Source organism: Elgaria multicarinata, chromosome 1, assembly GCF_023053635.1.
Source record: "Elgaria multicarinata webbii isolate HBS135686 ecotype San Diego chromosome 1, rElgMul1.1.pri, whole genome shotgun sequence".
In the NCBI taxonomy this organism is placed as follows: Eukaryota; Metazoa; Chordata; class Lepidosauria; order Squamata; family Anguidae; genus Elgaria; species Elgaria multicarinata.
In genome coordinates, this window is record NC_086171.1 from 87732049 (window position 1) to 87754640 (window position 22592).

General features: G+C 43.6%; 1 protein-coding gene across 1 annotated transcript in view; it reads right to left on the reverse strand.

The window, feature by feature from the left end:
- The window catches only part of CENPC (centromere protein C), a 60194-nt gene that overhangs the window by 16567 nt on the left and 21035 nt on the right, over window positions 1-22592 (reverse strand). Inside the window, exons 8-14 of the mRNA XM_063125795.1 lie at window positions 14385-15764; window positions 11705-11775; window positions 9543-9599; window positions 7917-8021; window positions 5066-5158; window positions 1034-1126; window positions 344-501 (exon numbers count right to left, since the gene is read on the reverse strand). Of these exons, the coding sequence (XP_062981865.1) occupies window positions 344-501; window positions 1034-1126; window positions 5066-5158; window positions 7917-8021; window positions 9543-9599; window positions 11705-11775; window positions 14385-15764 (1957 nt within the window). The remainder of the gene's footprint in view (window positions 1-343; window positions 502-1033; window positions 1127-5065; window positions 5159-7916; window positions 8022-9542; window positions 9600-11704; window positions 11776-14384; window positions 15765-22592) is intronic.

Sequence of the window (22592 nt, forward strand, 5' to 3'; positions counted from 1 at the left end):
GAACCTCCTTAGGGAGCTCATTCCACAGCCGGGGTGCCACAACAGAGAAGGCCCTGCTCCTCCTGGTAGCCACCTGCCTCACTTCCTTTGGCAGGGGGCTCGCGGGATTCAGGCTTGTGCGATCTGTTTGGTTTTTATACTGGAACCCCAACATCCACGAACTGAAGTCAGATACAAACTGGTGGCAACAGGCAGAGCCAATTACTTACTGACCCAGTTCATATGTTACTTTCTGCCCCAAGACGGACATCCAAATTCTAATATGATTCTAAATATAAGCATAAACAGGAAGGGCGTGGCTTGAAAACATAAAAGATCCATCTTGCAAAAGATGTACACTTACCAGTGTATCTGTGTGGGAATACTGTTGTCCCTTTTCTTTCAGTGGTTTTAGTATCATTTTGCCAGCAGAAAAGGAAGGTGTAGTCAGATATTTATATATGGTCAATTTCTCATTATCGATGCAAAACGTATTTGAACTACTACCACTCCTCACGCAATCTGTTATGAAAGCAGAAAATGAATACTTAATATTCATAGGAGATAACTAAGAGATAATAGATACCATGTCCTCCTCCTTTTAGTCATATACACAAACCTGCTTACTTTATTACAAAGTAATCAAAGAAGATTCTACAGTATACTGAAAGGTTGTGTCATAGAAAATGTCAGAACTAAAGGACAATTTTATTTAAAGATTCTAAAAGTGAAATATGAAAACCGGGAGTATAATAGAACCTGGCTCCATATAAGGCAGAGCTGGGGAACCAGTGCTCCTTCAGAATTTGTTGGATCCCAACTCCCATTAGCCCCAGCTAGCATGACCAACGGACAGAGGTGGTGACAGTTGTAGGACAGCAGCATCTTGAGGGCCACAATGCCCCCACTCTTGATATGGAGAAGGATTCACATGATCACCACACTGTTTGAAGTAATACAATAATCCAGTAATACAACCCTGAATGTTCCAGGATCAGAGGAAGTTTTCCTATACTTGGGACAGAAATCTTTACGCCTGTATCACATCTCTCACCTAGAAGAACCTGCTGATTAGATGCTCTATCAAACACCACAACTGGCTGCAAAGGATCTTTTAAGGAAATCAGCGAGTCATCTGGTAGGTTTTCTGCAAAATTTAAGAACAAATACGAGAATTGGACTCCAGGCCATATAGTCATTATTACTCAATGATGATGATGATGATGATGATGATGATGATGATGCAAGCCTGGAAATCATCTCCTGAGAGGTGACTCAGGCTGAAGACAGACAAATATTTGAAGAGATGACACAGTGGATTCTTCACCCAGCTTCTCAATTTGCATGACAGACATATATTCTATCGAGTCAAATACTAGGCCAGCCATCAGGAAAAATGAATGGCTTAATATTATTGCAAAACTGCTTTGGGATGAGAGTTAGTTTGGTGACATTATAGGCACAAGCCACTTGCCACCATGCACAGCAGTTGTTTGCTGCAAGGTGAAGAACCACTCACTCATCGCCTCCCCACAAGTTCAATACCAATTCAAGAAAGTTATCGAATGCAACAAGCATGCTTCCAAACTAGTCCTCTTGCTATAAAGGTGTCATCACCCTCAGTATCTGGAACGGTGGATACAGCCAGCCTGAAAATAACTTCAGGATTCAGGTTTATTTATTTATTTATTTATTTATTTATTTATTTAAGGATTTTTATGCCGCCATTCAGCCAAAAAAGGCTCTCATGGCGGCTTACAAAAGTATTTCTTGACAGTCCCTGCCCACAGGCTTACAATCTAAAAGACATGACACAAAAGGAAAGGGGATTGGGAGGGAGGAGGAGGAGGGGGGAAAGGAAAGCAAATTCAGGCACTACAATCTTAGTTGGAAAGTTCAGCAGTTACAGTTGGTAGCAGGAGGGAGGGGGCTCTCAGCTGGAGCTGGACCCAGGCACGGTGGAGAGGTGCCTGGCTGCTGCTTCCTCCCTCACTGGTGGCCTCTGCAGAGACAGTTGGTAGCAGGAGGGAGGGGGCTCTCAGCTGGAGCTGGACCCAGGCACGGTGGAGAGGTGCCTGGCTGCTGCTTCCTGCCTCACTGGTGGCCTCTGTAGAGACAGTTGACAGCAGGAGGGAGGGGGCTCTCAGCTGGAGCTGGACCCAGGCACGGTGGAGAGGTGCCTGGCTGCTGCTTCCTCCCTCTCTGGTGGTCTCTGCAGAGACAGTTGGTAGCAGGAGGGAGGGGGCTCTCAGCTGGAGCTGGACCCAGGTACGGTGGAGAGGTGTCTGGCTGCTGCTTCCTCCCTCACTGGTTAGTATGCACGTCAGCTTTTGGAATACAAAGTCAACAGGACTGAGTCCATGCAAGCTGTTATTGGACTTTGGGTCCCCTGAAATCCTCTCCTAAATGCAGATTGCCTAAGGGCAGCACCCTGCACCACTTTCAGATGGGATAGCATTTGCAGTGGGTTTATTTTATTGTGGAGAAGTGCTAAAAAAAATATGGTTCCCACCAAAGTGGCATAGTCCAAGGAGGACATTACTATTTGGTTTGGTGAAATCGTATGTCAGCAATCGTAAGTTTCTGTAGGAACAGTCATCTCTCTTCAAAATTGTGGAACATTTTGGAGTGGACAGCTGTATTGCAGAGGCCACCAGTGAGGGAGAAAGTAGCAGCCAGGCACCTCTCCATCGTGCCTGGGTCCAGCTCCAGCTGAGAGCCCCCCTCTTGCTACCAACTGTCTCTGCAGAGGCCACCAGTGAGGGAGGAAGCAGCAGCCAGGCACCTCTCCATCGTGCCTGGGTCCCGCTCCAGCTCAGAGCCCCCTCCCTCCTGCTACCAACTGTCTCTGCAGAGGCCACTAGTGCGGGAGGAAGCAGCAGCCAGGCACCTCTCCATCGTGCCTGGGCCCAGCTCCAGCTGAGAGCCCCCTCCCTCCTGCTACCAACTGTCTCTGCAGAGGCCACCAGTGAGGGAGGAAGCAGCAGCCAGGCACCACTCCACTGTGCCTGGGTCCAGCTCCAGCTGAGAGCCCCCTCCCTCCAGCTACCAACTGTCTCTGCAGAGGCCTCCAATGAGGGAAGAAGCAGCAGCCAGGCACCTCTCCATCGTGCCTGCGTCCAGCTCCAGCTGAGAGCCCCCCTCCCTCCTGCTACCAACTGTCTCTGCAGAGGCCACCAGTGAGGGAGGAAGCAGCAGCCAGGCACCTCTCCACTGTGCCTGGATCCAGCTCCAGCTGAGAGCTCCCTCCCTCCTGCTGCCAACTGTCACTGCTGAACTTTGCAACTAAGAATGTAGTGCCTGAATTTGCTTTCCTTTCCCCCTCCTCCTCCTCCTCCCTCCCAATCCCCTTTCCTTTTGTGTCATGTCTTTTAGATTGTAAGCCTGTGGGCAGGGACTGTCAAGAAATACTTTTGTAAGCCACCGTGAGAGCCTTTTTTGGCTGAATGGTGGCATAGAAATCCTTCAATAAATAAATAAATATTAATTCTCAGGTACGTTGAGTGAGGATACTATGGATCTCTCCCTCCACCCCCAACTGTTGGTGAACTAGAGGTATGTACAGCAATTATCATTTTAATCCTTTGTTTTTCTATCATAGAATCATAGAATAGCAGAGTTGGAAAAGGCCTACAAGGCCATCGAGACCAACCCCCTGCTCAATGCAGGAATCCACCCTAAAGCATCCCTGACAGATGGTTGTCCAGCTGCCTCTTGAAGGCCTCTAGTGTGGGACAGCCCACAACCTCCCTAGGTCACTGACTTCTCTTGTGAGATGCAACACAAATCTTACACTGATAGACATGTTTAGAGCCAGTAAAAACATATGCAATCAGATGAGGAATGGAGCTTGCAGTACTGGCCTTCCCACATGCCTCTGTAGCTGTGTAACATACACATCTCTTCAGTCTAGTCAATCTGAATTTCCAGGAATTAGTACCTATTCTTTGAGGCTGGCCTTCAGATTATCACTGTATCTAAAGATGGGTCAATACCTGAAATGAGTTCAGTTGACTATAGAATATGATTTTACAAGGCCTCCATGCAGATCACAGGTCTCACTCAATAGAATGGAGCACAAGTAAGCAAGATTTTTATGTTACAAACTCAATATATCCCTGGAATCTGTGTTAGGAATCCTGCCCTGCCATTTTATATTTCAGACTGACAGGGGTTCAGTCATTCTGACTGGTCCAGCGAAAATATGTCTCCCAGTGGCATAGGGGTCTTGTTTTTTGACATTTGTTTGAGCTGGTTCTCAGGCAGCCGGCTCAGGTCGACTCAGCCTTCCATCCTTCTGAGGTTGGTAAAATGAGTACCCAGGTAGCTGGGGGAAAGGTAGCCAAGACTGGGGAAGGCAACAGCAAACCACCCTGCTACAAAGTCTGCCAAGAAAACGTCAGCAAAAGCAGGCATCCCTCTAGGAGTCAGCAATGACTCAAGTGCTTGCACGAGAGGTTCCTTTCCTTTCCTTGAGCTTCAGAGGCATCCAGAAGCTCAGCATGACCTCAGGAGGAATCCATTGCCCCACTTCAGAGTGGGGACACATTCCTGTCATTGCGCAGAGCTTAGCAGGTACTTGGAAGCAGCGAGACTGTCCACTTCTTCCAAACCCAGCAAAAGCTTAGAGATGAGCCCCCAGTAATGTAGCTAGTCAGTTGAGGAAGGCTTCCTGGGAAAAAGGTGCCAGAAGCAGCACAGTGTTGGCGCCTGCCTGACCTCCAGAGGTAGGGATGTGGCATCACCAGGAGCATGCCTTCTAATGACCCCAGTGACTAGCAGGTTGGTAAGGAAAAAGGTATCCTGGGCCCAAGTTGTATAGGGTTTTAGATTTTTCTGCAAAAGGGAAAATACCTTAATCAAGGATACCAATAAGTATACGTTGCGCAATATATTTATCCTACGGGCTTAAGAGTTGTAATACTAGGGCCCATATCTTTCCTATTTGAGCATACAGTTTTCTACACAATTAGTTAACACAAAAGGAGCCTTTGAATCATTGCTATTCAATGAAGTGCATTTTTGGTTTCTGCAAATGGCTCTACACACACACACACGTACACACACTATGCAATGATTCCCATACCCAACTCCAGAACACGTTTTATTGTCTTTGCAGGTTTAGGTTTTCCAGGTTCTCTCTGTTCAGGTGATATTATCCCTCCAACTACAAAGCCTCCTGAAACAAGAGAGAATTTAACAGTACATAACTGTGTAATAATTTCAAATTATTTTTGTACTGAACGGGTCTGTGACTGCTCAATAAAATTGAACTGATTATTTTTGTGTGAATCAAGTCAAGATGACGCAACAGTGCAACCTACAGCAGATTGGCCCTTATCAGATCTATACATTGATGAAAATAATCTCCTTTTAGGAGGTCTTAAAGCAGGGATGGGAAACTTTGTGGAGTCAGGATCCAATCCCCACACACACACCCGCTGCTGCTGCACTGCCAAAAAGGAGGGGAGAATTAAAAAAAGTCATGGTTTGCCATCACAGAGGCTTAGAATGGACAGATCTAGCTTGTTTTCAACCTATTTTTCCCCATTCTAAAGCCACCACAGAGGCTTTGCAGCTGAAACCTGGGAGAAAAAAGTAGAGATGGGGGCCATGTGCAGCCCACGTGTTGCCTACCTGTCTTAAAGGAAATACAGCATAACCCACAGTGCCTCTCTTCTCAGCATTGTGTTAATTTCAGAATTCCATGATAACACCTCTCAAATGCAGAAACTCTGGGCAGAAAGGACAGCTTGAGGTAGTTTTCTGGAAGTAGAAAAACCTTCTACCACTGACAGGCTATCAAGGGAGAGGAGGTCCCTGTGTCCTTACTGGAGGGTGTCACAAAATGGTAATAAGAGACATAGGGACATAGCTAAACACCTTGAAGGCATGTGGCTACTGAGTGACTAACAGCACCCAGCAGAGGCCTTGCCATGTGTAATCTGCATCATTTTTGTTACTAGCAGACCTCACGCCTCACCCTACGACCTTCTCCAGTAAGGACATCTGATTCTCCACCCTTTAAATGCTGCTCAACGATGGAAGCTTTTACTTCTAGCCATTGTTGACCAGTGATTTCTAAATCTTGAAAAATCAAAACCTTCATTAATCTTAAAAGAAAAATAGTCGTTAAGTTTGAAGTGTTATGGGCAAAGCCTCATAGTGTCACAGAAGGCACATGAGGTGGGCAAGGCTTTAGTACCCATCCTCAAACAGAACAATGATTAAACAAAATAAGCAAATATAATTGACTACCCTTAATTTATACAGGTCACAGAATTTAGCTTTTCCTAGCAGAGATCCTGGCATAGAATGTTGACTTTTTAAAAAAAAAATGTGGAGGAGACACAGGTCTTTCTATCACCTCATGATAATTTGAGGAAGGAACAGTCAACTTTGGTTTAACAGAAGAGCTGGCTATGAATCAAATTCAGCAACAATAATTCCCTTTCCTGTCTCTCTGAGAAATGCTTGCTTGAAGCCAACAAGTTGAGCCGGGGCGGGGGGGGGGGGGGATCCACAGGAAACTATATGGCCAACTGAACTAGCGTCAGGAATTGGAACAAGCACTGGCAACAGTATATGTACAGAGAGAAAAACATTGGCTAGAATGGATGCCAGAGCACTTTGCAGGGTTTCTAGATTATGCATTTAGAGGCTAAGGCAGGTTTGATGGCAGGAGCTGGGAACAGCTACACCAGGGAGGGTTCAATGAAGGGCAGCAGCTGCAGGTATGAACTCTGTTTTAGAATCAATGCAGGGAGCATAACGTTCCTGACCTCTCAAGCATAGTTAAAGATCCGGAGCAGTGAGCAAAATTACTACTCCCTCTCCTCAGATTCTCACCTCTCCTCTCATATGCAATTACACTTTTGTAAACATTAACAATAGTTAAATGGTATATTGGCACCCAGGTTAAGCTTGGTTAAGGTAAACCACGATTTCCAACAAAGATCAAGCTGGTCAAGCGGGAACCTAAATTACAGTTAACACTGATGCACAACCAGTTTATCTATACTAGCAATTCTCAAACTATAGGTTTAACCTTTCTTGGCACAGGGCCGGTAAGCGAGGTGAAGAGGGTGTGAAATTCCAGGGAAGGAAGGGAGGAAAAGTATCCTGCAGAGGACAGACGCTTCTCTTCCAGCAGCAGAAGTTTAGTTTTGTAGCAATCAAAGCTGCTCTGCTAACTATGGCCATAGCTAGACCTAAGGTTTATCCCTGGATCGTCCAGGGGTCAAACCTGTTCATCTAGGTGTCACACAGGGGATCCAGTGCTCAGGCAGGGGCGAACCCGGGATGATCCCAGGAGAAACCTTAGGTCTAGCTGTGGCCTATGGCAGCTGCAGAGAGACAGGGAATCACACGGCAGCTTCTCTGCCTCCCATTCCTAGGCAGGCTGGTTTCAGAAGGGATTCTAAGGTATCCTGTTCTTCAGCGATTGGGCAGTATAGAAATGCAATAAATAAATAAATCCTGCTAATAATGCTATTATTAGACAAATGCCCCATTTTTATGTTCTTTGGGGGGGGACCACAGAAGGCTGCATACCTGCAAGCTGTATACTAGGGTTCTGTGCCTTTGCCTGCCCAATGGGTTTGGAGATTCAGATCATAGAATAAGTTTATAAAGGGGACAAGTTCAAAAATTTTGAGAAGTACTGATATGCAATACAGAGAAAGTGCTCAAGCTCCATTTTGATGTAATTTCCAATTGCATCCAACATAGCAAGAGGAACATTTAGAGAGAACATCTAGAAATGAGATTGGGGGGGTTTTTTCCAAGTAATAGTATGCCACGTAAGGTGTAGACATTTGATTTTTAAACTGCACTGAACTTTTGTCAATATTATACAAGTTGCTTTAAAAGGAAGAACGAAGGCTGAATTTGCCATCCACAGATAAAAAAAGTCTATTATCTACAGAAATAAGCACCTGAAGGTCTCGCCTTATAGTCCACACGCTCTCCTCGCCAATACTCCAGTGGTTTAATACGTCTTCTTTTAGTGCGGCGAACATTGGGAGTGTTGGTAGGCAAAACTAGCAACCAAGAAACAACAACAAAAAAGTGGACGTAAGGGAAGCCCAGAAGCAGCAGAACAAGAAATTCATAAGGAACGGACAACATTCTGGGCCTGTGATTTCTGTGGCCATTTCCATACAACACAGTTTATAACATGTACATGGGCTTTGTGGCTCTTCTTCAGACAGAAAATGTTTAACAATTACTTTCCTGATTTTTAGATTATGCAAATTAAACAATAACATTTCCAAATAAAGGCTAGGATCCAAAGAGCCACAAACTAATTTTATGCACCCAAGGGCAGTTTAGCTATGTTTTCCCTCAAACAGTACCCCCATAGTATACAACTACTTTCCACAGAGGGAAATTTCAAAAACAATTTATGAGATAACCAGGAATCCACAAATAACTATAGTATAAGACTTAACTAAAGTATAAACTATAGTTAAAGACTTAACCTTAATTATGTGAGGGGAAAGGCAGGCTGCACTTGTTCAATAGAAAGGGAAAGGCACTCTGCATGTGCTCAGAATGTACTTCTTCGCACAGCAGAGGTAAACTAGAAAATTCACTACCACAGGACGTAGTGATGGTCATCAATTTAGCAAATTTATGGGGGATAAGACCACAAATGCCTTATAGTCATGTTGACTATATGCTATCTTCAGGATCAGAGGTAGTATGCCTTTGAACACCAGTCTCTGGGGAACTGCAAGTTTTTGCCGTGCCTTCTCTTTAGAGACCTCCATAAGAATGGAATTTGGATGCAGGTGCTTTATTTATTTATTTATTATACTTATATACCGCTCCCATAGCCAGGGCTCTCTGGGCAGTTTACAAAAATTCAAAAATTGAGTTCTTAATCAAGAACTCACAGTCCTGTTGGTGGACTTTTCAAAGATTTTTGAGATGGAACAAGTTGCTTGAGTGACTCAGGGCGTGGCATCTACTGTCAACCAGGATTCCTCCAACGAAGTTCTCTAAACACAACAGGAGGGCCTATTCTGGCACACCTGCCTTGTGCATTTTTGACAATAGGAAAGATGGAAATAGCTAGTTTATAGAACATCTTATAGATTTTCGAAAACATTGTTTTGGGTATGGAACATGACGGAAACGTTGGACTGAATAAAGCATATATATGAATGGAAGCCTTTTGCTAGACATCTTCCTGTCTAACTGAACGGCCACAAATGCAATCATCTGCACCAAATTAAAATAAAGATCAATTACCGTATTTCTTCGATTCTAAGACACACTTTTTTCCCCACATAAACATCTCCAAAACCGGGGTGCGTCTTAGAATCGCAGGAGCGTTTTATTTCTTAGAATCAAACCTTTTTTTCTGTTGGTGGTCCTGAAATGAGTGTGCGTCTTACAATCAATGGCGTCTTAGAATCAAAGAAATACCAGTTCCAGAAAAGATATAGCATCTAATTCTGCCATCTTATAAGATAGATCACAAATCACAAGTTCTAATTAGGATACATTATGCATTCTTATTCTTTCTTTTTTTTTAAAGATTTTTAAAAACTTACCTAGTTTATGCTTCACTGAACTTAAAACAAAGTCCTCCTCCACAATTCCAGATTCATCTAAAAAAATAAAAAATAAAGATCCAATGCTTTAGAAGTACTTCACAATGCAATCCTGAAAAAATGGCTGGTTGGGAAATGCTAGGAGGTCTAGAACTTTTTTCTGTCTAAACAAGAATAGGATTGCACCCTAAGTTAGGTAAATTATTACAAAGGAATGCATCTAGTTCAACCACTACAAATACATAATATGGATTAAGCCTAATGAACTGATTAATATGGATTAAGACTAATGAAATGCTACTTCTGACTTATGCAGAAGTCAGAAGTAGCATTGGTTGGTTAGTTGCCTGATGAGGAGGTGTCTTCTGGAAAAGGTTATACTCACGCTTAAGAATCAGATTCGCAGCTTGGGGATACTGTTAGTACAGGCCCTTGTATAAGAGGACCGCATTGCACAAAGAACCTTTCTCCAACTAAGGCTAGTAGGTTGACTACGATAGCCTAATCTGAGTTATCCATGTCCTGTTAACATCCAGATAAGTTTACTGAAGCGTACTGCATGCACTAGTTGGGAACGTCAACTGATACAAATTACAGCACGTCGGCTACTGACTAGGGGTAGTTGTATGGGAACTTCTCGCTGGCTCCCTGAGCATTTCCGGAGCCGTATCTAATTGTGTCATTCTGCTAGAACAAATGACATTGCACTAGCAGAAATTCGGTTACAAACTATGCGCAAGAGGAGAATCCAATAAAAGCTATGTTAGTGCAAGCACGGTTGTGCAAGCAGTAGCACAATCTGTTGTGCAAAGGCTTGTACATTATGCTTGCACAAAGGTTGTGCAAGCCCAATGCACAACTACTTGCATAACAGTACTCTGCTAACACTATTTGAAATTGCAGAATTACGCTATTGGACTTAACTAAATATGCTGATTTTGACTTTTAACAAGCTACACAGCTTTAAAGGGCTGCTTACTCCCATATGAACCTGTCCAGTAACAGATAACATCTTCAGAGGTCCTTCTCCAGATGCCCCAGCCTTCAGACATGCTACACAGCTTAGAACCTGGACAGCTTATGGAGCACCTTCTCCCTCATCAACTTGCCCAGTGATCAATATTGAGTGGGGGCGCCCTCTGGACAGTGCCACAGTTGCCTGGGGTTCGATGTGCAATGACCCAAGAGAGGACATTCTCAATATGGGCACCCCAGTTGTGCAACTCCCTCCCAGCTCATATACAGCCACAGTGCTGGGCCATACCCTGACCATTGGCCATGCTGCTTGGTAATTATGTAAGTTGTAGTCCAAAACATGGGAAAGGCACCAGGTTGCCTACCCTGATCTACCTGACCTCCAATACCTACATCAGACAATTTGTTAATCTGACTCATGTTTTATGTTCTGTTATTACATGATGTTTTAAGTTATGTTCTTTGCAATGGCTATCATGCACATACAATAAAAAGTTTGACTGACTCATTCAATATCAAACTGAAGCAAAACTTCTGTTGATTCTACTCAATATGCATTCTAATTGTCATTGTGGCATTGTCCAAAAGTATGAACTTCAGAAAAGATTCTTGATTTCCAAAAGATGAAGAAGATGACCTTTACCTAATAATGGATACCAGCACAGAGCAAGCCACGCCACACATGAAATCGAACGTTAGGCAGGGAAACTCCATTACCTCTTTAGGCTTGCATTTGAGTGAGGGAACACTTGCACTACTACCTAGAAATCTGCATTTATGTTTGCAGAAAATGAAACAATAGCTACACATCTTTCTAACTATATACACACAAACATACATTATACATACAAACATACATTTTCTTCTGCCACTCCCAGTTTGTGGAATGGCTTGCCGGGAGAGATTCGCCAACTTAACAGTCTTCCAGAATTTAAGAAAGCCATAAAGACTGATCTCTTCCGGCAGGCCTACCCAGCTGAATTTTAAGATGCCTTTTTTAATGGTGTGCTGCTTTTAATGATGCACTGGTTTAAAATGTTTGAATTAATTTTATGTATTTTATGTTGGTTTTAGTTGTGTTGTACCCCGCCTCGATCCAGAGGGAGAGGCAGGTAACAAATAAATAAATAAATAAATAAATTATTATTAGAAACAGATTGTAGAAAACCAACATTGATAAACCTTACGTGAATATGGATCCTCTGTGTTAAATAACTTCTTGCGTTTGGAAGATGTTTTATTACTACAAACCAGGCCACTAAAAAAAAAAAGGAAAAAAGTTCATGTTTAAATGAGGTTAAGGTTTACAACCTGAAAATGTTTTATAAATCAGAAGTCCTATACTTGAGAGAAAAATACATGCAGAATATAACACTCTTGAAAATATTTGAGACTGGGTATAAATAATCCTTTAATTTCTAAAAAGGAAGGACAAACATTACAAAATTTATAACAGCTCATTTATATCCCAAATCCCTCAAATTAAAGAGCAGTCACAACTTTAGGAAATGCCTCAAGTTTGGACTGCCTGTCAAACACTAATATAATATATTGGGGCCAGGCTATCTGAAGGAACGCCTCCTCCCGTATGTACCTGCCCGGACCCTAAGGTCATCCTCAGGGGTCCTTCTCTGCGAGCCCCTGCCAAAGGAAATGAGGCAGGTGGCTACCAGGAGGAGGGCCTTCTCTGCTGTGGCACCCTGGCTGTGGAATGAGCTCCCTAAGGAGGTTCACTTGGCACCTACATTATATGCTTTTAGATGCCAGGTGAAGACCTTTTTATTCTCCCAGCATTTTAACAGTCTATAAATACATTTTGGTGTTTTAAATTTGTAATTTTGCATTGCTGCTGTTTTTATCTGGTTGAGCTTTTATATAGTATTTTATAGTATGGTTTTATACTGTTGTTTTATACTTTGAATGTTTTTAATTTTTGTGACCCACCCAGAGAGCTCCGGCTATTGGGCGGTATAGAAAGGCAATAAATAAATAAATAATAAATAGTCCAATATAGTAGAAAGCGATTCCGGTATGTGATGTAGACAATTAATCACTTTTAAAAAAGCACGCTTTCCTATACCAAATTATACAGGGTTAAAAGTGGAAGGAAGCTGCATGCAAGTGTAAGCCAAGTAACCCACCCCCACTGGTTAAGAGACCAGGAGAGGGCTGAGGAATTGAAACCCTGATTCGAAGCTGGTTACAAATCATAGGTTAGGAACAAACCCTGGCTAAAAGCTAGCTAGTCTGCACCAGCTTAGAATTTAAACACAGCATTTAAAAAAGTAAATCTCAAACTTCATATCGATAAAAAAAATAATCCTTCCTAGCATGCTAGTACTAAAACCGGATATAAGAGTGTAGGTTGCTTGTATTTCCGAATTTCTGGAGCAATGGTTTATTTTATTTATTTACAGTATTTATATACCGCTCCCCATTCAGGAATTTGAGCAGTGGACAAATTGAATAAAAGAATAAAAACAGAATAAAACACAATAAAAATACATTTTTAAAACAAACAAAAGTGTAATAAAATTGTGGCTGGTCATTAGGGTAATAGTTGGAGTATCATGTGGAATGTGGACTATTCAGGATGTTGAATATGGTGTATTGGGCCATCCTGGACCAGATTGTGGATGTAATGTGCACCAGTTTTAGAAACGAAGAATCACTTCTCTGTAGAATGGAGGTATTGAATCTCTTTCAGCCCGAGGGGCGAATAAGCTTTCAGGGGATGCATTCCAGTGGTGGGCGGGGCCAAAGGCTAAAGGGGCAGGGCCAAAATCCCACCATATTTTAGCTTAAAGATTTTACTATCAGTAACAAAGCTTAGGAGCAACATTGCAACCTTTTAGAATAGGAAAAAACTGGGAAACAGCCAGGAAACCACCAAACAATCCATGTTCAGGAGAAATTGCGTGGGGGTCAGGGGAAGGGGACATGGCCATTTGCAGAACCCTGGACGGCCAATAGGCCCCATGGGTCTGAAGTTTTGTACCCACTACTGTAGGATTATGTTGGCACAAATCCACACCCATCTGTTCAGTAAGGTTTCAAAGAAAAGCAATTGGTATAACCCCTGCAAAAATGGCAAGGCAAAAACACCCAACTCTAGAACCAGCATGTTTACAAAGATACATGCAAAAGACCTCTTACGAAGGAGAGAAACACAAACACACACACACAATATAACCTAGAGACATCAGTTCCCAAGTTGCAGCTCATTAGTTCCCAAGTCGCAGACACTTCAGAGAATTTCTAGGTTGAAAAAATAGATACCAGATTCTACATATGTAGCAGGGGAAATTACCTGACATTATTCATATGTGCATCTAGTGTATAAGAAAATGTAAAAATAACTAAATATTTAATAAGATTCCTAGAATAATGTAATCGTATATGCAAAAAATCACAGGCACAGGGGACAACTGACATCAACTTCCTACAACTTACCAATATTTCCCAGCCAGCCATGCTGTGAGTTGCATGGCTTTTTTCATATGTTTCTCCATTGACTGTCATGGGGAAATAGCTAGAGGGCAGTCCCCCTCTACGACTAAGGACCCTGGGAGCAACAGGGGTCGCCCCCACAACAGCCATTTTCAGTGGTGTAGTCTTTCTTTGCCCCTTATGCATGCCAATGAAAGTGTGGACTTGCAAAAATGGCTATTGAAGGGGCAGCCTTCCCTTCACCAAGGAAATGGCCCATTCACTTCCAAGGCCCTTTAAAGACCCGTTTCGCCTCTTATTCAAGCTTTGCCTGAAGCAGCTGCACAACTCTAATATACACTGCCCACTGGAGCAAGTGTGGGAAATACATCTCAAATAAAAGTCAAATGAATACATGGTAAGAATGAAAGAACTTACTACAATGAATGTGCATTGTTGCTTTGTTGTTTCGTAGAAGCATTGAAGCTTTCTTCTGCCACAGACTGTCCATAAGAATCCTCTTGGTAGGATACATTTCCATAATCGTTATCTTCTGAACTTACCAAAAAAGTCTGACTTATTTGAGGTGGTGTTTTCTGTGATTCATTTCTTCTTATCTTATGAAGACTTTTACCCCATTTATCACACTGTTCCTCTTCACGCTCACTTTCAGAACTCTCATCTGAAACCAACACCCTGTTTTTCTTTCTAGCAGCTCTAACAGATTTCTTCACATTCTTCCATTGATTTCCCTGTTGTTTTTCCTGTTGTTTTTTAGGTTTCTGCTGGTTTTCCTGTTGTTTTTTAGGTTTCTGCTGGTTTTCCTGTTGGTTTTTAGGTTTCCGTTGGTTTTCCTGTTGTTTTTTAGGTAGTTTAGTTCTTGGAGGCTTTTTCTTCCTAGCCCATTTATTATGGGAAGACTGTTGAGCTGTAGGACCATTTGAAATAATGGGTTTTACAACAGAAACCAAGTCCTCAGAAGATATGTTTGTATCCGCAGACTTTTGGCAAAGCTCTGAGGACATGACTGTAGTTGTGCACCTTCGGCTATCATTATGCAATTGTACTGATCGTTCCATTTTTGAACTTATTTCTTTCACAGCATTTTTACTGCAAGGTAATTGCTCAGTTGTTCTTCCCCCAGACAGTGTCACTTTTGAAAGACGGACGCATTCTAGAACACTAAGTGGTTCTTCTGAGTTCACATCTTGACTTGCAGAAGCTTGGCAAGCTACATTATGTGCTTCTCTCAGGGGCGTAATATTTGCACTTTTCTGCCTCACAAATGGTTTACTCTGGGATGTGTGCTGTGCTGTATTTATAACAGGCTGTGGCAGCACTGAAAAACCGTGGTCCTCTTCCAGCAAAGCTGCGAAGTCGTCTGACTGGCTTCTGTTTGTAGAGTCCTGGTAACTTTTATTTCTTATTTCTATTGATGCCTTATCTTTGGAATCCATTTGCGTCCTTACCTCTTGGATGGTACTTACAGCCAGTTTTGACTGGTCATCTACCATAGTCATCATTTCATTAGTCCTTGAAGCATTCTGCAATCCATCAATATCTCTTTCAGTGAAATTAGCTAACTTCGTTTTGATTTTCTTTGCTGAGGTTGGTGAAGCAAGTTTTTCTGATACCTGTTTGCTCTTTCTTTTTAAACTGTGTTGCTGGGTTCTTTTTTGTCCTTCAAGTGATGCAGCTCTTAAGCTATTTTTCTGTGGCTGTTTTTTCTTTTGGGATGCTGAAATCCAAGATGTAGAAGTCCCCCCAAATGATTCCTCTATCAAAAACTCACACTCTTCCAGCTGTACATTGATATTTCTAGGAAGGAAAGATACATGTATATCACCAAGGCACAAAAATAAAGTAAATTTCACAAAGTTATTATCAGAGGTTCTTGTATTTTAATTATAAACTCGGGTATTATCCAATAACGTTTTTGAAGAAAGCCAGTAATAATTGCAATACTGTATTATCTTAATCAAACATCTTGGCTTCAGCTAGTCAGATTCTCACATTTAAGGTGACCTCTGATCTGCCCCAAGATTAAAATTCTGCTTATATATAACTGAATTCTTAATCTACTAAAAGTAAGTTGATAGTTTTATAACAACAAAATTGAAGACTTGATAGTAACAGGAAAAACCTATTTTGAAAATAAGCTAGTTATCCCCCGAATGATCAGACAAATAAGCTACTGTGAGTAGTGTATTAAGCTACTGTGTGTAATTGACACACACACCCCTGTCCTGTCCTGCTGCAATCCTCCCATCCAAGCAGTGGTGCTTTTCCACATCTGAAGCGCTGGTGGTTTGGAGGATCAGGACAAAACTTCATGCACAACTTCCCATGGTAAGGAGGCACCTAATCCACCAACAAACCCTGCACAATAACTCACCCAAGGAGCAAAAATCCCAAGTGCCTCCAAAAGGGGAAGATGCCTACAAAACGTTGGGGGTTGCAAGATCGGGACAAACTCCACACACAGCCTGTCCTTGCCAGCAAACCCCTGCATGTTTACTCCGGAGGAGCAGAAATCTCAAGTGCCCCCAAAAGGCAGAAATGCCAAGAAAACCTTGGACGTTTACATGAACAGGACCCAGCCCCATAGCCAGCCTCCTCTACTAAGGAGACACTCAGTGTACTATGAAAACCCAGTGAAAATCTGAGGCGCACCAGAAAGGGGGATATTACTAAAATATCTTAGGGGGTTGCAGGATAGGTACCAAACCATATAACCTGCCTCCTCTATGCTGCTGGCTTGGTCCCTTTAATATGTTCCTAACCAGTAAGCCAGCGAACAGAAGACCATGGGTTAACAGAGTGGGTTATTTTGGTCAAATGCCATCACGGGTTAAAAAAACTCCCACCAGATGACAGAATAATCCATGATAGGTTATTGTGTTGTCCAAACCCAGATGAATAGTCGTCTATACAAAGCATAATCTCTGAACCTTCTAGAGTTTTTGCAGCCCTCCAAACAGTTTCTGGCAGCTTGCCAGAACCATGACCCCCACCCCCTGGTCAGATTGGACTTGAGGGAAATACATTCCCTTGCTAGCACTAGCAAATTAACCTCCTCCTGATCTCCAATTGGATATAAGGGTGTGTGTGTTCATGTGTGCTCTCATTTGCATGCTCATTTACGTGCTCACGTGTGTGAGTATTAATACATGTTTTTAACTTCTGTAAACCGCCCAGAAAGCTTCAGCTATGGGGCGGTATATAAATGTAATCAAAAAAATAATGTGCACATACACCCTCCCTGGCACTGTGGCCAAAAAGATTATGCGCCCCTATTCATGAGCTAAAATTGGGAGTTAAGCGTTCACAGGTGTTCTCAAAGTCTGCATGGCTCAAGCTGTGAAGCAAGCACCTCCTGCTCAACACTTTTCTAACTACCACAGTTATCTTCTCTTTCTTAAGAACAAGGACGGCTGAAGTGGAGAAGGTAGGCGGTTATACAGCTGTACAGATCAGTTACGGGCAAGAAATGCATGTTGCTTACCTGTAACTGTAGTTCTTTGAGTGGTCATCTGTGCAGTCACACTATGGGCTCTGCGCTTGCGCTGAGCTTTGCCTCGGAAATACTTCTTAGCTGAGAAAAACGTTAATTTAGGCAGGAACCCTCCCCCACCATCCACTGCGCATGACTGCGCGTGTTCCCGCCTTCCCCTCAGTTCCTTTGAGACCGACTAACGATCTTGGTACCGAGAGGATAATACTTCAGTGTATGACACCGAAGTGGGGATGGTGGGAGGGTTGTGTGACTGCACAGATGACCACTCAAAGAACTACAGTTACAGGTAAGCAACATGCATTTCTTTTTCGTGGTCTCTGTGCATCACACTATGGGCGATTACCAAGCTAACACTCACCGGTGGTGGGGAGGTGTCACTGGAGTACAGCTGATAACACTGCTCTGCCGAATGAAGAGTCTCTGCGAGAGCGGGTGTCAATGCTGTAGTGCTTGACGAAAGTTAGAGGACGTGACCATGTCGCTGCTTTGCAGATGTCCTCTAGTGAAATTCCTCTTGCGAAGGCAGTGGAAGTTGCCAGGCTCCTGGTGGAGTGTGCACGCACTCCCTGTGGGAGATGTAGTTTAGCTAGACGGTAAGCTAGGGAGATGGTCTGCACTATCCACTGAGCAAGTCTTTGAGTGGAGAGTGTTTGTCCTTTTTGTTTGCCCCCATAGCATATGAAGAGGTTTTGGGACTTTCGAAATGTCTTTGTTCTATCCTTGTAGAATGCCAGTGCTCTCCTGACATCGAGACAATGTAATGTTTTCTCTAGATTCGTCGATGGAGAAGGGAAGAATGTCGGGAGGACAATGTTCTGGTTGATATGGAAATCCGACACTATCTTAGGTAAGAAAGCGATGTCTGGTCTTAGGACAACTTTATCTTTATGGAAAATGGTGAAAGGAGGGTCAATGCGAAGGGCTGAGAGCTCACTTGCTCTTCTTCCTGACGTTATTGCTACTAGGAATGCTACCTTCCAAGAGAGAAGGTGTATAGGAGCCGTAGCAAGAGGTTCAAATGGTTTTCTTGTCAATGCATTCAGAATTACAGATAGGCTCCAGTTGGGGGTAATCGGTTTAACTGGAGGTATTAAGTTTTTGAGACCCCTTAAGAATTTCTTTATTATTGGAGTGGAGAAGATGGATCTATGCTGAATCTCTCCTCGATATGCTGATATAGCGGCTAGGTAGACACGAATCGAGGAATATTTTAGTCCTTTGTCGTAGAGGTGTCGTAGGAAAGTTAATATGTCAGTGATGGAGCACTGATCAGATTGAAAGGAGTTTGCCATTGCAAATGTACGGAAGGATGCCCATTTTTTGGCATAAGATGTCTTGGTGGATTGTTTTACACATGCGGATAGAACGTGTTGGACTTCAGGTGGTAAGGGTAGCGTGTTGTTGTCTAGATGTGATTGTGGTTGATCCTCCATGCCGTCAGTTTGAGTCTGTGTAGATCGGGGTGGAGGATTTGGCCGTGGTTGCATGATAGAAGCGATGGAGTCAGAGGTAGTCGATAGGCGTGACCGCTGGCAAGGCGCATCAGCTGTGAAAACCATGTTTGTCTGGGCCACCACGGTGCGATTAGAATGCAGTTCGTTTCGTCTTGTATGATTTTTGTGATTACTCTGTTTAATAGTGGGAAAGGTGGGAATATGTAGAAGAGGGTGCTGGTCCACTTGTGCATGAATGCGTCTCCCATGGATTTGTGACCTAGTCCTCCTCTGGAGCAGAACCGTTCGCATACAGCGTTCTCTGCTGTAGCAAATAGGTCTACTGTTGGTTGACCCCAGGTTTGAAAGATTTGATGCAATATGGCATTTGACATCTGCCATTCGTGGTGAAGAGTTAATGTGCGACTGAGGGAGTCTGCGAGAGTGTTGTCGGTTCCTGCTATGTGAAGAGCAGACAGGTAAATGTTCTTGGGGATGGACCATTTGAGGATTTGAAGAGTGAGGTCGACTAGTTTTGGGGATCTTGTGCCTCCTTGCTTGTTTATGTGCCATAACACTGTAGTGTTGTCGGTAAGTACTTGGACATGGTGACCTTTGATGTATGGCTCGAATGCTTTGAGGGCTTTCCGGACTGCTTCTAGTTCTAAGAAGTTGATGTGGTTGGTAGCCTCTTTGGCCGTCCATTGGCCTTGGATTTGTAATGACCCGCAATGGGCTCCCCATCCTGTTGTGGATGCATCGGTGGTAAGTATTCTGGATGGGGCCGGTTGTTGGAAAGGAACTCCACCTAAAAGGTGATGTGGCTTTGTCCACCATTGTAGGCTGTTGATAACGATGGGAGGGACATTGAGGAAGTGTGTTTTTGAATCGCGATCTTTGTCGTAGTGCTGAAGAAACCAGAGTTGTAGAGGGCGCATGTGGAACCTGGCCCATTGTACAACTGTGGTAGTTGATGCTATGTAACCGAGGAGGCGTTGGATCTTGTGAGCTGATGTGTGTGGTTTCATGATGAGAGCTTTTGTTTTGTAGATTAGATGGTACGCTCGATCTTGAGGTAAGTATGCTCTTCCTGAAGGAGATTCTAGTCTTGCTCCTATGAATTTTATGGATTGGGTTGGTTGTAGGATTGACTTTTCGATGTTTACATAAAGTCCTAGAGTGTTTAGAGTTTGAAGCGTGAGGGAAATGTTGTGGTACAGAGTTTCCTTTGAATCCGATGTCAGTAACCAATCGTCGAGGTATGGATATACCTCGACATTGGAGAGGCGGAGATGGGCGCAGACTACGGCCATGCATTTGGTGAATACTCGTGGGGCCGTGCTGAGTCCGAAGGGAAGTACGCAGAATTGATAAATGTCTTCTCCTATGGCGAATCGGAGGTAGTGGCGGTGTGTCTCGGCAATGGAAATATGAAAATAAGCGTCTTTTAGGTCTATGACTGCAAACCATGCATTCCTTCTTAGAAGTTGTAAGATGTTGTTTAGCGTCGTCATTTTGAACTTTTTGGGGCGAATAAAATTGTTTAGATTTCTTAAATCTAATATGGGTCGGAGACCCCCATCCTTTTTCGGTACGGTGAAATATCTGGAGAAAAACCCCATGTGGCTGGATTCGAGTGGAGTGCGTTCTATAGCTCCTTTTGAAAGAAGAGCGGTAGTTTCTTGGGTGAGTATGACAGAGGGGGTTGTAATCTTTACTGTACCTAGAGGAGGGAGGGTCTCGAATTCGATTTTGTATCCGTGGAGGATGATTTGGAGTACCCAGGTGTCTGTGGTGATGGTTTCCCAGGCGTGGTAAAATTTGGATAGACGATCGCTGAATGCAAGGTATTGGTCGTTGTGTATGGGTGAGTCAAAGACGCCGTTTGTGTGGGTTGTCCGATTTCTGTTGAGGTCGGAAACGATTGGTTGGAGGATATGGTTTCCGTTGAAAAGATTGTGAAGATTGGAATCTTGGTGTTTTGTCCGTTGGTCTTTGAGGGTACGTTTGATATTGGCGGAACCACTTACGACCCTTTTGTTGTTGGGGTTGGTTTTGCTGGCCTAAACCCATCTTTTTTGCATTGTTTCTGGCTTTTTGGACTGTGTCCATTTTTTCATCTGTGGAAGCATTAAATAGTCCATCGCCATCAAAAGGCAATTCTTCTATTCTAGAACGTGCCTCAGGTGCCATTCCTGCTGATCTAAGCCAAGCGTGGCGTCTAAGGGCTACAGAGCCCATCATCAGTTTTGCAAAGCAGTCTGTCTGGTGTCGAGTCGTATTGATTTGTAGTTTTGAAAGTCGCGAGGCTTCTGATTGGAATACGCGAGCTAGTTCTCTGTGGTCTTCCGGTAAGTAATCACACAATGATCCGATTTTGTCCCAAAGAAATAATTGATACCGAGACATGAGGGCTTGATAGTTTGTGACACGTAAGCCTAGAGCTGATGCGGAGTAAGCTCTTCTGCCAAGGAAATCTAATCTTCTACCTTCTTTGTCAACAGGGGAAGAGTGGAGCTTTTGAGACCTTGAATGGGATGATTCGACTATTATCGAGTTCGGGCGTGGGTGAGTAAAGAGAAATTCTACATCTTTCTTTTGAACCCTGTACATCGATTCTAAGCGACGTGATGTCGGTGTCATTAGAGAGGGAGAGGTCCAAGTCTGTTTAATAGCCTGGAGTAGAGTAGGTGCAAATGGAATTTCTACTGGGGCTGATGCCTCAGTAAATATTGGTTCGAAGATAGGGTCTGTAAGTTGTTCTTGTTGTTGCTGTGCATCGACGCCGAGGGCTTGAGCCATACGGAGTATCTGTTCTGCGAAGGAGCCCATCTCTTCGGAAGGTGATCCTCTTTCTTTGGGGCCGAGGTTATCGTCGGGTGAGGGCAGAGAAGGTTGTTGATCCGATGTCGAAGAGGCATCAGACTCATAGTCGTCAACGAGTATTGGAGACCTTGGCGAGGTTGCGTGTGTTTCCTCGCGTGTTGGTTGGGTTGGTAATCGACCTGCGTCTGTATTAGTCGATGTCGTTGGCAGGTCTTTTGCCTGAAGAGGGCGATGTGAGTTACGATCGTCATGGTGAGATGGTCTCCTGTCGTAATAGTATTCATAATGCCTCGGAGGGTATGAATACTCAGAGTAGCGATCGTGATCACGGTATGGGGATCTGGATCTGCTACGGTAATAGTGTCGGCGTCTGTTGGCGTATCTATCGCTATAGGCTGACGGTGATCGGTATCGAGACCGCGATCTGGAGAGGCGTCTATGTCGCTCATAGCGTTCCGATCGGGAGCGGGTTTCACTGCGCTCTCTTGATCTTGCCGTAGATGTAGGTCGGGATGTAGATCGATGTGGAGGAGAGCGGCCGCGCCTTGTGTTTAAGTCGGGCGGGTCCCTTTGAGTTAGAGGAATATTCGATAGTTGAGTGGGTGTCGGTAATTCTCGAATTTCCCCTTCTGAAACTGTCGAGAGTAGTTCAACAGCCGGGAATTCTGCCGGGTTAGAACTCTCTGTTGTAGCCGCTGGGCGTGGCGAAGGCATGCCCGATTTTGCGGATTTGAGTTTCCTTTTCTTTGGTTTGTCTTGTACGGTAGGAGGAGACTTAGCAGTTTTTGCTTTCTTTGCTAGCTTTTTTGCCGTTGATACGGCAAGGGAGCGCTTCGACGTCGATGGATTGTTGCGTGGTGCCGATGTTGA